Source organism: Oreochromis aureus, linkage group 16, assembly GCF_013358895.1.
Source record: "Oreochromis aureus strain Israel breed Guangdong linkage group 16, ZZ_aureus, whole genome shotgun sequence".
NCBI lineage: Eukaryota > Metazoa > Chordata > Actinopteri > Cichliformes > Cichlidae > Oreochromis > Oreochromis aureus.
This window is the reverse complement of record NC_052957.1, coordinates 12491686-12508183: the sequence shown is the minus strand read 5'-3', so window position 1 is coordinate 12508183 and position 16498 is coordinate 12491686. Positions and strand designations below refer to the sequence as shown.

Sequence of the window (16498 nt, the reverse complement as noted above, 5' to 3'; positions counted from 1 at the left end):
ACTGACACAATGTCTGATTTTATGTATCACACTATTAGTTATTTAGCTTTTTAAATACACTAGATCTATTTGTAGCACACATGTTTAGCTAACTTTTGTATATTAAAAAAATGTGCTCTGATCAGCAGTATTTAGACAAAGCTATGGACTTTGTCTTAGATCAGATTTTCTGTTTCAACATGACTGCGAACCACTGCACAAAGCAAGGTCCATAAAGACATGGATGTGTGAGTTTGGAGTGGAAGAACTTGACTGGCCTGCACAGAGTCCTGACCTCAACCCGAGAGAACAACTTTGGGATGAATTAGAGCAGAGATTGTGAGCCATCCTGGCTGAGTTTGTGTGTTTGAAGCCATGTCCTCATGCTTAATCTGATTGGTTCCTCAAACAGCCACAAATGTCATAATACCAGCATCGCATGTTTTGTAGGCCTCAGGCTGACTGAACATTTTTTTGTAAATGTAAATATTACATTTTGATGAGGAGTAGGAAAAAAGGTAGCAGAATATCCGAAACTTGATTTTAAACCTTCCATTTTAAAAGGTTCATTGTAGTAAGGAAATTGCAGGTTTATCTAGGGAAAGGAAAAAAAAACACATTAACAAAAAGGTCTCAGCTCAATTTTTTTTATTTTAAACAACTTGCAATGTGCACAAGACATGCTCTAGTGGATCATGAGTACATGGAGAACAAACAGGCTTTGACACAAGTACAAATGACAAAGTGTCAGCAAAACTTCAACATCCTCTGAGCAAGTAAAAGTCAAGAACAGTCTGTACAGTAATTAGTAGGGTTGAAGAAATTTACCTGCCACTACAATTTGTCTGTAAAAGCAAGAGAAACGTTCTCGTAGTACATTTTTTAAAATGCATCCAAGAAACTGCTTTGTCAAAGATCTGTGAAGTGTTGAAGAAACTAGACAGGCCTCAAATCCATCACTTGCACTCTAGATTAACATCTGACTGTGCAAAGAGCAAGTACACTACTTGCAGAGTTGGGTTTAATACATTAACAAGCCTTCAAACAAATCAAATCACGTCATTCAACTTCAAAAACAAAAATGTTCTTTGAATTGTACACAAAAGTAATTCTTTAACTAAAACTATGTGCTGTTATTCAAGGCTGACACAGTCACAGAGAGCTGTTTGTGTTTTTCTCTGAACTATTATCAGCAACAAAGCAAATACTGAAGCAGTACTTAACGAAAAAATGATAACAAAACCAGTCATTGTACCTTACAGTCTTAAAGCAGGTATGTGTTTCATCATTTGAGGATTTTTTTTCCCCCCCCACTGTAATTGAGCAGCAGCCATTTAGCAGCCCAGTAGTCACCTTTACAGTGTTCGGCAGCTACTGTAACATGCAAGTGCTTGTTAGAACAAACCTTATGTATATTAATATCAGATCCTGTGTCTTATTTTCTAAAAATCCAACTACAAATCTGGACAAAAATAATAATAAACATGTCTGAACTCTCTGTAACTCACTGATGCGTCACAGTCATGGAAAAATTTGTTTTATATTTTAATGAAAGAACAGACTGTTGATGTAATAACCTGTGGACCAGGATATAGCCTTTAACTTCAATTTGTCCAATCACCCCTTTAAAACTCACTTTTTTAGAATTAATTTTTAGATTTATGTTTTAGTGTACTTCAATCCAGTTTATACATTTTACTTCACACAGAAATAATTTTCCAGGAAAGGGAAAAAAGGTCAAGTTTATATTTTGCATCACTATCTTTTGTGAACATGCTACACTGATTATAGTGAAAATTTAGGTTGTCAACAACATCAATCTGAGAACAACTTGGGTAAAAATCCACGGCAACAACTAAGGTTCACCTGCATATACAGTCTGTGAAGCAGGAAGTTCTTCACCTAACTGAGGAACCAAAAGTATCTAATCTTCTCTGAAACTTGCTGAACTTGAAAGGTCAGTCCAGAAATGGTGAGTACAAATGAATAAAATGATAACTGTCATCCATGAGTTTAGCACCGTCTGGAGTGGCTCCTATCCCTGCTGTTGCTGTGTCTCCTGTATCTTCGACTGTAATGACTGTGACTCCTCCGGTCCCTGCCTCTATCGCTGCTCCTGCCACTGCCTCTGCGATGACTATGCCTGTGACTCCTCCCTCTGCTGGAACTCCTCTCAGTGCTGCTCCAGCTCCTTTCTCTGCTGGAGCTTATGCTCCTGCTGCAGTGGCTGTGGCTACATCTCCTCCTGCTCCTATGATGACTGTAGCTCCTCCTTCGGTGGCTGCAGCTCCTTCTCCTCCTGCTGTGCGACCGTCGCCTCCTTCCTCGGCTGTGAGAGCTCCTTTCCCTGTGGGAATGGTCTCGTGCTCGTTCCCTGCTGTGCTTGCTGCTAAACACTTCTTCCCTTCTACCTTCCCGGTCCTTTTTTCTGTCCTCCCCTTCTCTCCTTTCTTCCATTAATTTATTCTTCCCTGAAACTTGGGAGTGAGCACCAGATTTGGACATCTGCTTTTCTTTGCTTTCAGCTGCCTTCAATCCATTCACCCCACTCAAGACCCCAAGTATCACATCATCTGGATTACAGATATCCTCAGTCATATCAGGGCCACTCTGATCCTGGATGCCTGCGGCTTTGCTGCTGTTCTTCTTCAGCAAGTTAGAAAGCAGTCGCTCCCTGAGCTCCTTCTCTCTCCGCTGTAGCTCCAGTGCTCGCTCTTTCTCCACCTCCACCCTCCGCAGCTCCTCCTCTTGCTTGCGGCGACAGGCCTCCAACTGCTGAAGACGGGCCAATTCCTCATTCTGTCGAGCCTTCTCCTTCCTCTCCTGCTCTTCCTGCTCAGCCCTTTCTTTCTTCTGCTGCTCCTGTTTCAAAGCCTGATGAGGAGAACACAAAAGACAAAGATAAACAAAAGCATATGGTTTAGGAGTCGGTTGGGGGGAAGTATCACAGGAGTAACACTTTCCCAGGAGTCGTATTGTGCAAGTCCCAACACATGCAGTACTCTGGTTGTCTAAATGAAATCCAAATTAGAAACATTAGTCATCAGTATTTTTCTTTTTCTGTCCCAATGTACCAAAGTCCTATATGAGGTCCTCAAATGCTTTTCTGATGTCTTGTACCTTTAATAAGTGTGAAAATCCTAAACTCAACAACAAACCCTTTTTTGAAGGGTTATATGCCATGTGTATTTGTAGCTGTGAACTTGTAGTGGGCTTAGTAATAAATTTCACATCTATGCAAGAAGAAAAAAAGCACCGTTCCTAAAAAATAAAATTATTCCTTTATGCTGACATTGTCGGGTCCACTTTTATCAGGCAAGAGAAACTTTGCGTAATTCGCAGTTCAAAACAACCCCAACTGATTCTATACCAGTGCTCTGTGCAATCTCCCATTTCATCCTCTGTCTGAAACAAGATGCTTTAGCACCTCTTGCTTTAATATTACCCACTCTTTAATGCTGAAACTTTGTTTGCAACTCCAATTGAAACCACAGCATACAAACGCATCACTCCATGTTCCTTGAAATAGTACTTTGAAAAAAAAAAAAAAAGAAAGAAAAAAAGAAATGGTACTAGGTCACAAGAAAAACAGGTAATCCAATGAAATTTTCAAAATTTAATACCCTAGTATGCTCAAAAAAACTCTTGGTGTGATCCGAAGCTGTGCAAAGAACAGACAGAACAAAACTGGATCGGGGACATGACATCAAACACGCATACCCGGTGTATTTTCGGGATACCACAACTTTTTTCTGATTGGCTGTCCCTCACAAGCATTAGATAGGTGTGCTGCTCACAGCCAGAGCTGTGTGCCTAAGATCATAATATTAAGGACAATCCCTGTCACTACTACCAAACAGCCAAGAAAGAAAAAAATGTCTGAAAGAGAGCATTGAGAGCAGTCTGGCTCGCTCTGTCACATCTGGATTACGTGTAAATATGCCCATCTCACCATTTGAAACTTCTGCAATTAATAATATAAGCTTCCACTATTATAATCACACTCAGGAACAAAAATGGAAAAGCAAGATAGTTTTAAAGATCAATCCAACATGAATACTCATATGGGGACAGACATTCTAAATTGAGCTGTACACACTGCAAAAGTGTTAAATATTGATTAAGCTATAGGGGTTCAACAATAAAGCGCAACATTCTGCTGGACCATTGTCAGGGACTGCAGAGTACTTATTCACATGCGTATAGTGTTGCATTGTGTAAATTGATACCTTAGCCCTGGCCAGCAGCTCAGCGATGAGCCGTATCGATTCCAAGTTGCGCTGAGCCAACAGCAGTCTCCTCTCTTCCAAGGCAATCTTCATCTGCAGCTTCTTCTGCTCCTCCTCTTGCTGACGCCTCACCTTCTTCAGATTCCTGCGCTCCTCCCTCTCTCGCAACTTCTGCTCTCGCTTCCGTAATCTTTCCTCCTTCTTCCTCTCCCTCTCCTCCTCTTCCAATTCCTTCTGTTTCCTGAAAAAGTGGTTAAATATGCTCTGTGAATATTTATTGTTAACATTTTGTCAACTCTTATCAAACCAGGTGATGAAGTTGTTAATTTAAAAGCCACCAACTCCATCAAATACTGAAAACGAATTCCCCAATTTATTTATTTTTTGTTCCTCATATTAAGTTCTTTAAATAGAAATTCTATTTTTTCCCCTCTAACGTTTTTTCTGTTTAACTTTTCAATATAGTCCAATTTTAGTCCATGTTCCTATGTAAGCTTCCATCATACCTCTCTTCCTCCTTACGCCGCTCCTCTTCTTCCTTCTCTCGTTGTTTCTGCTCCTCTCTCTGCCTCTCCAGCTCCTGCAACTTCATCCTCTCTAGGTTTCTCTTCTTCACAGAAGCATCGCTGAGGTGCTTGCTTGTGTCAAAGGTCACCTGAGGATAAGAAACGCACATCATATGAAGGTTAATTGTCACAACAGCTTTTCATATCGAAACAGCTGAGCACTTCAGTTGACGTCATTGGTTTGACTGAATGTAGCTTTGTTTTCCCCCGTCTTAAACTAAATGGTCTTAAAAGTGCTTTGTTCTGGTAAATTTATACACACAAAAAACCCCAAAACAAAGGTAAGTAAATTTTTATTAATTCAGTCATTTAGACCAACTTTGGGGGGGATAGTGGATAAAGCAAAACAAAATATAATCCAAGAATACCAGATTGATAAACCCGTTGGTGAGTTTAAGGGCTTATTCGAGTGCTTCACACATTTCAGAGTGGTTTACTATGATTACAACATTTTATAACCATGCTTAGTCAGGAATAGTGCTTCCAGCTCTTCATTTGAAAACTAAAAATATTACATCCATGGCAGATTACTGTGTCAACACAGATTTTAAATAAATGAATAATGGACAAATATTCCAGTGACACAGCTACAAATACAACATCTTTTCTGCTCTACAAGTTTTAAGCTATTGTCACAGTGCATTTAATATTTTCACTTAAGAAGAAAAAAAAAAGCTACACTCACTGGTAGCCTGATGGGAAAAGGAGGTTGTTTATATTGCATAGAATCATTAATTTATCAGCATGTTTATCAAACAAACCTCTCAAGGCTGCATGGTTCTCTATACTTGTCCTGCTTAATACAACCATATTTGAAAGGGCACTGCATTAGAACACCGTAATAATGAGTTAAACTCCATTTCTCTCAAAACCCTGGCATTTAAAGTTTGTATGAAGAAATTTCTCTCCCAGCAGTGACTGAACATAATTAAGAAAACAACATTTTTAATTGATGGATTAATAAAAAGTCCTGGAATGATTGGTCAATCAATTAAGATGTAGAAAATAAAATCAGCTTTAATATGTGTAGGCAGAGGCTTGACACTACTGTAGTCTGCAGTACCTTGATGTTGCAAGCCACGGCTTTTCCATCATCTCCTTTCAGCATCAGCTTCATGCTGCGCAGAGTGTCCATGGCTTTTGTGAAGCCACAGTATTCCTGATACTGGACATACGCTTCAAAGTTCAGATGGCCCCCAAAGCTGAATGTGCTGAAGTTCTTGCCCATCATTTCCTCCCTATATGGGTCCAGCATGGGAATGTCAACATTTCGTACCTTAAAAAAACAAAACATAAAAATACTAATGTCTTAACTTTTTATATCGACATTTATTAGTTTCTTGTTGTTTAGTTAGGCACTGCTTATGTCTATTTTTTTTTTTAAATTGTGAATTAAAAATGTGAATATTAAAAGCTTAATTTCCTTTTAGCTACACAGAAACATGAATGTGAATCACCTTGCCAAATGTCTGGAAAACTGCAATGAGGACTTCTTCTGAGGGCCGATCTGGGTACTGGCTGTCCTTCTGACTGAACCAGCGGCAAGGAAGCCCTTCTAGGTGGATGGTGTCAGGCCTCTCACCTGGTAGTGTCTCATTCATGTCCTTGGCATCACGGAAAAAAGAATCCCAGTCATGACGTGTCGGGAAGTCCACTTTATTTTCTACTGCACGAACCTAAAGGATGAGAGGGTGATATAAATATACTCTGTTGTCGGTTTATTAGTGCAATTTAATTCAACCTGTAATCAATCTTTGGTAGATAATAATATAATACTTAGAACTAGCTGGCTTGCCTTTGGATAGTTGTTTATTTTCAAGGTAATTTCTTTGAACTGCCAAATTACAATGTATTGACAAAGAGTTACAAACAGTTTAAGTACATTTAAGTAGCAACAACAAACTCCAGTGACTCCAATAACCATGCAATTACTAATTATAAGTACTGCAATGCTCTACATTTGTTCACCCTTACCTTCAGTACATCAGTAAAGCCACTGAGTTTGATGCTCTTCCCATCCAAACGACTTAGCAGGCTCTTGACTACAGTCTTGTTTTCCACTTCACCTTCAAAGCGGATGAAATCCATTGTGCTCTTGGAGATTCGCAAGACTGAAAACTGCTCCGGAGCCACCATGGCCTTCACCCGCTCCATTACCTCCCAGTTGGAGATGCTTTTGCCTGGCAGCTTGAGCTGGGGCAAAGCCACGCTGATGGTCATTTTGGCAATAGGCTTGAGGTACAGGTTGTACTCAGCAGAGAGGCACACTGCCTCTGTGGTATCATGTACAATGGTGGTCATTGCTGCAGAGAGACACAGAAGCTGCAGCAGGGGGGAGAAAATAAAGATTTAGTAGTTATTAAACTCTCTTAAAACACAAATAAAACATAAATAAGGCGCAAACTCAAAGTAATAAACTAAACTGCGCATGTGCTATGAGTAGTCCTCCAAAACCAAAAATCAAACTGCAGTAAACATCGGCTCAAACACAGGCCTCATGCCAAACGATTAAAAACCATTCTCAACATTATAAAACCCGTTATAATTAGCCTTCGCATTTGGCTTGTTATACAGCAGTGTGACAAGTCCTCGAAAATTACACAACAAATGCCATGTTAAAGCATAAAGCCCCTTGCGCCATCACAACTTCATACTGCTACCCAGCTAACCAGCTCCTGTGCATTAACGTTCAGTTAACAGAGAGCATATAGGGTGACACAACGACAACAGTTTGTAGGAATAATAATGAACGGTGTCAGGACTACGCTACATATTTCTGGGAACGGTGTTTACTGGTTACACAAACGTTAGCAAACTCAATGTAACATTAGCTGAAAGCTAACGCTAAAGTCTTCGCTTCATCCCGAAGGACGACAGGCTAGAAAGCTATGAAATTAACTAAACAACGATTTGGTTAACGTGATTAATTTAACGCTATTACGTGCAAACTGCGTATTATTATTTGTTTACTGATTATTATTTGTTAACGTTACGGTTTTTACGAGTTGGGTCCTAAAACGTCACCGCTTTAGACAACAACATGCTAACGTCAGCTAGCACAGAAGATAACAGACTAGCCACAACCTACCAAAATCACTTAGCCCCCCTGTAAAAACCGAAAATGCAAAACACAACAAACACACTTTATAATTTAAGGTGAGCCATACACTTGAGAGGCATACAGAAAATCCAACTACATGCTACTTCCGCACGCAATGAACTCCGACCTTCTAAAGAAGCCTATACTAGCGCCCACAGCGACACCACATGGATGAATATGGCGGTGAGAAAAATGGAAAAAGATCTCTTACGTTGAATTCAGTTTAATATCAATATTCATAGCAATTTTCTTCTTGGGCTGCCTGGTCGCTGGGACAGCGGATCATTTGTCTCCATTGCACCCATTTCCTAGCATGTTCTTTTTTTTTCTTTTTCTTTTTTAATTAGCAAAATCTACATACAACAAAATGCATCATATATTATACAATCAGAAAATACAAATTTCAACCTTTGTACAAAGAAAAAGAAGATATAAAGACGGGGTCATAAAAGTTAACAGAGTATTAACTCACTAAATCAAAATCTTCCAAAAGGGAACCAAAAGATGCAGCCTTTTTCTTTTTAACTAAAGTCAAAGATTTAACCAACAGGTTTAGATCGTTTTTCCTGTGAAGTAGGGTTGGTTTGGTCGACATTTATGTATATATTGCTTACACAAGATTAATAAAACATTAACACCATAACCGACTTTCCTTCAGAAACACTCCAAACAATATCAATATCAATTTAATCCCACTCGATTGGCCAATGAAAATCCAACCAAAAGATTTGTAAAAACTTTGAATCCTACTCTTTGTTTCAAAAATACACATGAACAATCTTAAAACTATCAAAGGAACCTATTTGTATAAAATTGCACAAAAAGGGAAGGTAGATGGTCCAAATCCTTCTCTTCTTTTTATGTAATTACGTCAAAAATACACAATTAAGACTCAGTTTCTATCTTTAAAACTATCACCATCTATATAGCCTTATTTGTTGGGTACATTTTATTAAATCTCATTTATTAAATCTCATCTACAAAATGAGCAATTGCCCAAACACCTTTCAATAACCAATCTTGAATAAAAATAGATTTTCTATTCATCAGTATATATCTATTGTTCCAAATTTGGCTGTTATGTAGAGTGAAATTATGTTTAAATATCATTTCCAATAAAAAAGGACCTGTTTATGTAATTCAGAGAGTTTAACAGGTAGCTTAGTAATTTCGAAGTCACATTTTAGGAGAAAATCGATACCTCCTTTGTTAAAGACCTTACTTGGTATAAGAAACTAAGCGGAGTGAGGATTATTTAAGAAGGATTTTAACCATTTAAGTTTCAAAACACCATTCATTATATCAAAGTCAATTGGCCTAGCATGTTCTTCTGCTACAACAACCCTTTAATTACATCCAAGAATCTTCTGTCTGGTCTTCCTCTTCTCTTCCTGTACGAAGGAGTATTAGGGCCATGTTAAGAAAAAAATATAGTATCGGTCATTTTGAGAATAAAGTCGAAATTTCGAGATCAAAGTGAAATGCAATTTTGATAAAAAACTCGAAATGTGGAGATTACAATTTCAAGACAAACAGCTATAGTTCCTACACCCTCTGAGTTAGTGAATTAGTACTTCTACTCAAGGCTTTTCATAGAAGGATTTAGCAAACCTGGGAGTTTGTCTTCAAACAGCAACCATAATCTCAACCCTTTGGCTTTTGTCTCAAACTAGTATTTCAACTTTTTTCTCAAAATAAAATTTTGACTTTATTCTCAAAATTATCAGCAATATTTTTTCCAATAATCCAGGCCCTCCTGCCATGTCTAAGTCAGCTCCATTTGTTCAACATCTTTCCCTCCAATATGTCCACTCTCCCTCCTCTGCACATGTCTAAGTCATCCTTGCCTCTCTAACTTTGTCTCCAAACTATGCATCATAACAGGTCTCACTACCATCTTGTTAAATCTTGCCTTTCATTCTTGCTTCGATCCTTTTATTACAAATCCCCCCTGATAGTCACACCACCCACAGCAGATACCCAGAACTGTCTGTTGCTTTAGATGGCTGACACCAGGTATTTAAACTTATCTACCATCAGTACCTCTCCTACTTGTATGTTCATGGGGTGCATGGCGGTCTGATGATTAGCACTGTCGGCTCAAAGCAAGAAGGGTTTGAATCCAGTCTGGAGCCTTTCTGTGTGGAGTTTGCAGTTCTCACAGATTATGCATGGTTTCTCTTTGAGTACTCAGCTTCCTTCCACTGAGACCTTTTCTGATGAGGCTTCAGGGAACAGTAGACAGGTCAGATGCATCTGTGAGGTCTTCACTTATTTTTTTTACTGGGCTCACAAATTATTTAAGACTTTTGGTGTAAATAACCAAGGTTTATAGATACATTTCTTATATATTAGCAGTATTTAAAAAGAGAAAGAACACACACCCTGCTATATATTTCAGAACACACATAATTAATACATGATAGAAACTTTGGCAATAATTGTAATCGCCCTCAATTTCATTATTTATTAGTAAATCGCTGATATAGTTTATGCAAAAAAATGTTGATCAGTATCAAAAAAGGGTTCAGGCTGGATTCACTGTACTTTTTATATCTGCCACAAGACAAACAACACTCTGATGACAGTACATATTTGTTACTCACTTGATATCTATTTGGCACTGTTTGTGACTCATTAGGGTTTGTCTGAAAGCCATTATCACTGTGGTAACTGTGTGAGATAAAAATGGACTGGACTTGGATTGGTCCAACAGTGGAGGCCCCAGGCTAAAAAGTTGGCACAGTTTCCCTGAAAGGATGGCAGAGGAATTTGCATAATAGGCATTACTCCCTTCACTGTGCATGTAGGTCAGTTACTGCAGTCAAAAAGGCTCTCTATCCTGTCCCGATCAGCAGTTATTTAATAGACAGCCTGCCTAAGGCAAATCTGGATTCTACATAGCCCCAAAAAAAGCACATCACTTCTGACCACTATAAATCCTCATTTGACTTCTAGATCAGGGAAACCCCAGAGATTACAGAATCATCAAAGGAGCTGACTTGACAGCATTCAGTTTTATATAAGAAGCATATTGTGTGATACATTGTGACTGTTTACATGTAATCCAGCTTTTATATGGTTGGTTTGATCTGGGAAACACGAAACAGAGAACAGACAGGGTGCCAGAAGGACATCAGAGCAACAAGAGGATTGCCAGATCTGTAGTAATCTGTTCAGGCTCAGGCACTGAGAAATGTATCGTAACCCCCACACACATATGAAAGCTTGTGGGCATTAAATTTCTCTGTACCCTATACTCTGTTTACTTTCTCTAACCAATGGCAAAAATAACATAACAGGGAAACACAAAACTGCTTGTCCTCTTAGGTTCTCTTAAGTATATTAAGATAAACAACATAAAATCTGATTTTAAAGTATTTGCAAAAATGGATTAAATAGAGTTTATATCCCAACAACAGCAATGTTGACTTTTGGTCAGTCTGTATAACAAGAGGTGCAAAATAAGAACTGGATGTTAATCTGTCTGGTGGGCTATGTGGGCAGGAAGTTGTGGATATACTGTAAATGCCGGAGCAAAGCTGGGGTCGTCAGATCATCAATTATTCAGCATCAACAGGCAAGGACAATCAGCTGGTGTCAGCAGGAACGGCGGATGAAGCGACTCGCTTCAATTGTATTTTTAATCTATTCTGGTGACATTAACATGAGTATTCACAGCTGCTCTTTACATTTTAAACCTTCTCATTACTACCAAGGCCGTTTCTTTATACAATCTTTCTCTTGCATCAATGGGACGATACAGTGTAGTCGACAGACTTAAAAACTTTAGGTTATGTAAATAAAAACAAAACTTCTTTATTTCACATTTATGGATAAAGACATTAATCCAAAAACAAAAGTGGCTCGTTAACAGTGATTTCACACCACACAATCACTTCACAGCATTTTACTATGAAAACAGATTTTCTTTATACAGACATAAGAATCAACAGTGTGCTGCATTTCCATTTCCTCTACTCATGCCACTGAGAAAATGACATAAAATTCTACATCAAAAGTGTCAAGACATACAATGACACGAATCCCCGTGATAAAAGTACAAATGCTACAAATTAGTAACAGAACATTCATGAAATTCGGGAGGAAGAAAGGTTCACATATTTGGGAAACCACTTGAGAAATCGCTGCTAAACCTACGGCACATTCTGGCCAGAGTCCTTAGAGAAAACAGAGCTTGATGAATAGATGACAGCGTGCATGCAAGGTCAGACTAATATATGGGAACAATATTGACTTTGTCTCAGTTTCATAGGATGTAGTTGTTTCCGGCGGATATCTGTGACTGTGGTTGCCTGAACCTTTACCCTTATGAACCAATGAATCCTGTGTCACATTTTTAGAGTAAATATAGAAATGAAATGTCAGATAACACAGTAAAACTCTGCAACTGACATTCAGAGAGCAATATCTAAATATCAGTGTCTGAACATTTGCATACACACCACACACAAAGCAATGTAGAAACAAGTGAATTAGCTTCAGAAAATTTGAGGTACGTTATCGGCAGTAGAAAAATGTATATAAAGTATGTGACTGTGCTTCTACTAATCTGTGTTTTTGTATAACTAATTGGAAACAATTAAACAGTTCTTAGCAAAATCTCCCCATTAGTGAACCTGACTCTTTTTGGTTCCACCTTTAAATAAACAAAAACTGGTAGAGAAATAACTTACCAAGCCCCTTTTGAATATCAGTTAACTGTGCATTTAAACGGGTAAAAATCTGATCCTCTTTTGATGTTATGCCTAGAATTTTAAAACATAGATATGATCTGGGACCCAAATGGATTTTTCTACTACCAATTTTAAAAAGTGACAAGTGCAAACATGATGACTGTACACTGTTGCTTCTTATAAAAAAATCTGCGATTACAACTGTCTGAATATTAAAATCTGCCACTTTAAAAAATAAAATATTTGTTCACATTACAGGAATGTACTAAAAAAAACTTCAGCACCATCTAATTTCAGACTAATAGTGTGTGTAAATATATTACTCTGCAAACAGAAACACGGTGAGGAAACAAACCAAAGTGCTTCAAAGTGAGAACTTTCTACAATACTACTTGTTGCATTTGCATTTTTATGAACATAACTGTACTGTAACATATTTAAACTAGGACACCCAGTGTGATGTTAGTTGTCCAAATTAAATAGAGGGCGAAAAAAAGTCAAAACAAAATCAAGTTTGAGAGAATTCACAGTCTAGCCAAGGCAAATAAACTGTTACGTGACTGTACCCTTCTCTCAGTGACAAACAATAACTGCAATAGGAACAAAAATAAACTAGAATTTTAGAAAACATAATTTTGTAAAATGTGTTAGTTTCTGCACTGTTATATTTTGTCACTAAAATATCTGACCTGTCAGATAATAAAAGGTACCTATGCTACAAATAAAACCACCTGGGAATGGTGTACAGCTCTGTATCGCTGGCTTAGAGTGGTGTCGATTTATCCAAACAGGTTGGACAGTGGTCTCGTTCGAAGAGGACTGCTCTGTAGCTCCTCTCCTCTTCCCACCTCTCCTGTGTCCCTGAAGGAGGCGCTGTGGATGATCTGGGCTCTGTGGCGTCCTCGGTGCAGCCGGGCATTCAGTCGGCTCAAAGACGTCTTCCTCTGCATCCCCCCTTTACTCTTCCCGTTCCCCGTTCCATCTTCTGATGCCTCTGTTGGTGAATTCAGCAACCGGAGCGGGTTCAGATTCCCTTGGAGGACTTTGGCAAATCTCCAACCCCGACCTCCGCCGCTGCCACTGTTGTTGTTCTCACTGTCTGACTCAGGTCCCGGTGAGGTAACCACTCCTTCTTCCAGCAGATCAGCGGCCAGCGGTGGGGACAGGTACTGCATTGGTCTCCTCCCACTGTAATCTCGAGCTTCAGGGTCTGCATCCCAGTCTGACAGCAGGACACGAACCACCTGTCAACGCACACATCACATGCAAACATGAGATGTCTCGTTTTCTGGATATTAGAAGGCGACCATGTAGCAGCCTGGGTTCGAGTCTGACCCATGGCCCTTTGCTCATTTTTTTCCCTCTCTCTCCCCACTTTCCTGTCTGTCTACACTGTCTCTATCCAATAAAGGCCAAAATGGCAAAATAATAATAATTATTATTATTAAAAAAAAAAAATCAACAACTAGACATTTGAAACTTGTGCACAACTGGATGTTGCAACAGGGCAATAATCCCAAACCCATATAAAAACTAGAAGGAATAAAGCAGCCTAACATTAAGCTTCTGGTATGTTTTTCCCAAAGCCCTGACCTGTAATAGGCCTAAATGAATCAACTCTGCACAGGAGTGGTCAAATATCCAGCCAGAAACTTGTTGATGGCTACTAAAACATTTGATTCAGGTGCAACTTGCTAAGGAATATTGAACCAAATATTAGTGCATGTTTGACGCCTACACTTTTGGCACTATGTGGATTACAGAATATCTAAAATAAGCCCAAACTTGTGCTTTTGTCATTAACAATATATGCTGTAGAATCATTCCATCCTGGAAAAAAAAAGATTCAAAGAAATCCTTAAAAAACCCAAAATACCACCCATGATGAGTGTGTTTAAACTTTTGTCTACAACCATAGTTCAGTTAACTTGTTTTGAGCTAATGTTTCTAGCCTGGGCAGATAAAGTGTAGGTAATTACGTACTGCTTCACTGAGCAGGTGTAACACATGATACTACTCCCTGCAACCCACCTGGGTGTGTCCATGCATGGCGGCCAGGTGCAGCGGTGTGTAACCAGCACTTGATCTCACATTCACATTCACAGGTATAGTGTTCTCTTTGGCAAAGGTGAGCAGCTGAGACAGCAGCTCAGCTTTGCCCTGCTTAGCTGCCCAGTGGAGGCAGGTAAAACCAGTCACAAAGTCTCTCTTGGTCACCAGGCTGGGTTCGACAGCAAGCAGGGGCTGAAGGCTGTCCCACAGGCCGTCTGAGGCGCACAGCATCCACTCGTGCTCTAGAGGGTCCAGGGTTACTGAGGCGCAGTCCTCGTCAGTGGCTGAGGAGATGAGTGACGCCGAGTCGCCTTCGCTCTTTACTGAGTCCCGGAGGCGTGAGCCACGGTTGATCAGAGATCTCCGCACCTGACAGAACATACAATAGCCGTGGCTTTTGTTAAGATTTTTGTGTCACAGCACAAAATGCAGACATTTAGAAATTCCCAACACATTGTTACTTTCTACAGAAAGCTGCCATTCAAAGAAAAAAAAAAAAAAAAGGGCAAAAGCAACAAATACTTAATGATAATAAAAAGCACTGCGTCCTACCTGAGGAGAACTACTCATCATCAGCTCTATGAAGTTCCTGCGACTTCCTTTGGGTGTTTGGATATCTCCTATATGGTCCAGTCCCTCCAGAGCACTGTCTTCAGACAGGCAGCTGGTCAGCATGGCCCGCTGTGACCCTTTAGACACCCTGCGTGCCCCTCTAGTCTGCTGGTTATGAGATCCTCCGGGTTGGGCCTGGTCGAGATCTGGCATCCCAAGAACTGGAGCTGACTCTCGCCTCCTTCTGTCTCTCAGCTTCACTTCACCCCCTCCACCAGGGATAGGAACTCCTGTGCTGGTCTTGCTCTGGGATGGGGTTGCAGGTTTCTCATTCCCATTTGTCTGTTTGTCATTGTCCAGTGGAAAGTGGACCCCTGTAAGACCATTAATTGTTTTGTGTGTTCATTCAACTTCATGCAGACTTTTGATCACATGCTGCAGAATTGAACAGGTTGTTGTTGTTTTTTTTCTCATTGGTGTCATTAGTATCCTGAACCTTAGGGATTTTGTGTTTTTTGGCAGGAAATGATTCCAAATTAAATTTAATCAAACACTATTTTGTACGGTGAAATAAAAAAAAAAAGCAGTATGCGTATATTGGCCCGTAAAAACAACAAAATAACTGCCAAACCTTCTATTTATTCGTGCTGTATTACTCAACAGACTAAACGACTGGTTTTGTCGTTTTGACAAATAAACAAGTAGACCACACATAAACAAAAATACAGACAAAACAGCCTACGTTAAACGTAAGAAAGCAATTCATGGATGAAACACGTGCGTAAAAATCACGCAAACACAATGGATCCGTCGTCCTCACCTGTTTGGTCGCCCTTATCATGATTGCCGTTGACACAGTTGTTGTCCAGCGTCTCTTGGATGTTGCCATTGCACTCCGCACCATCGTGGCCATCTACGTCCGTACGCATCACCGACGCCCCGCTGCCTTCACTGTTCAAACACACAAATTTCACGCCGTTTTCCACCTTCACGAAACCCACGCTGTCAACGATGCTTTTCAGCACTTCGCGATCCACCCCTTCCTTCGACTGTTCATTCAGCGATAGGAAATGATCGATCAGCTCCATCTGTTGGACCCTCCCTCCTCTCTCCGACAGGAACTCCTGCACGGCTTGCACTGTGCAGCTGGACGCCATCATCATCATCGTCCTCGTCCTGAACGACTCAAACAGAGCGCAAAGATCACCGGCTTATTTGCGCAAGAAGGTTTAGAAATGAGCCCATTAACGCGCTCATTCGCTTAAGGAGAGGATGACAGCATCTTCTTCTCTGGCCTCCTCCTCTCCTCCATGGGAAGACCAG

General features: G+C 39.8%; 2 protein-coding genes across 7 annotated transcripts; both read right to left on the bottom strand.

Annotated features, from left to right (window-relative positions):
• Positions 1-612: 612 nt before the first annotated feature.
• akap17a (A kinase (PRKA) anchor protein 17A) lies at positions 613-8020 on the bottom strand. 6 transcript variants are annotated; one of them, XM_039600315.1, is made up of 8 exons: positions 8002-8020; positions 6749-7096; positions 6570-6608; positions 6232-6450; positions 5838-6050; positions 4715-4863; positions 4209-4449; positions 613-2853 (listed from the first exon to the last, which is right to left on the bottom strand). In XM_039600315.1, exons 2-8 carry the CDS (start codon positions 7073-7075, stop codon positions 1993-1995), a joined length of 2049 nt encoding a protein of 682 aa, XP_039456249.1. In that variant the 5' UTR covers positions 7076-7096; positions 8002-8020; the 3' UTR covers positions 613-1992. The 6 variants fall into 6 exon arrangements, with proteins under 6 accessions (XP_039456249.1, XP_039456247.1, XP_039456245.1 ...); XM_039600313.1 differs by lacking the exon at positions 8002-8020 and adding an exon at positions 7942-7999; XM_039600311.1 differs by lacking the exon at positions 8002-8020 and adding an exon at positions 7863-7993.
• A 3446-nt stretch (positions 8021-11466) lies between these two features.
• Positions 11467-16498, bottom strand: sowahca (sosondowah ankyrin repeat domain family Ca). The gene is made up of 4 exons (XM_031729179.2): positions 15996-16498; positions 15176-15549; positions 14603-14992; positions 11467-13815 (listed from the first exon to the last, which is right to left on the bottom strand). The coding sequence occupies exons 1-4, from the start codon at positions 16339-16341 to the stop codon at positions 13351-13353; spliced, it is 1575 nt and encodes a 524-aa protein (XP_031585039.1). The 5' UTR covers positions 16342-16498; the 3' UTR covers positions 11467-13350.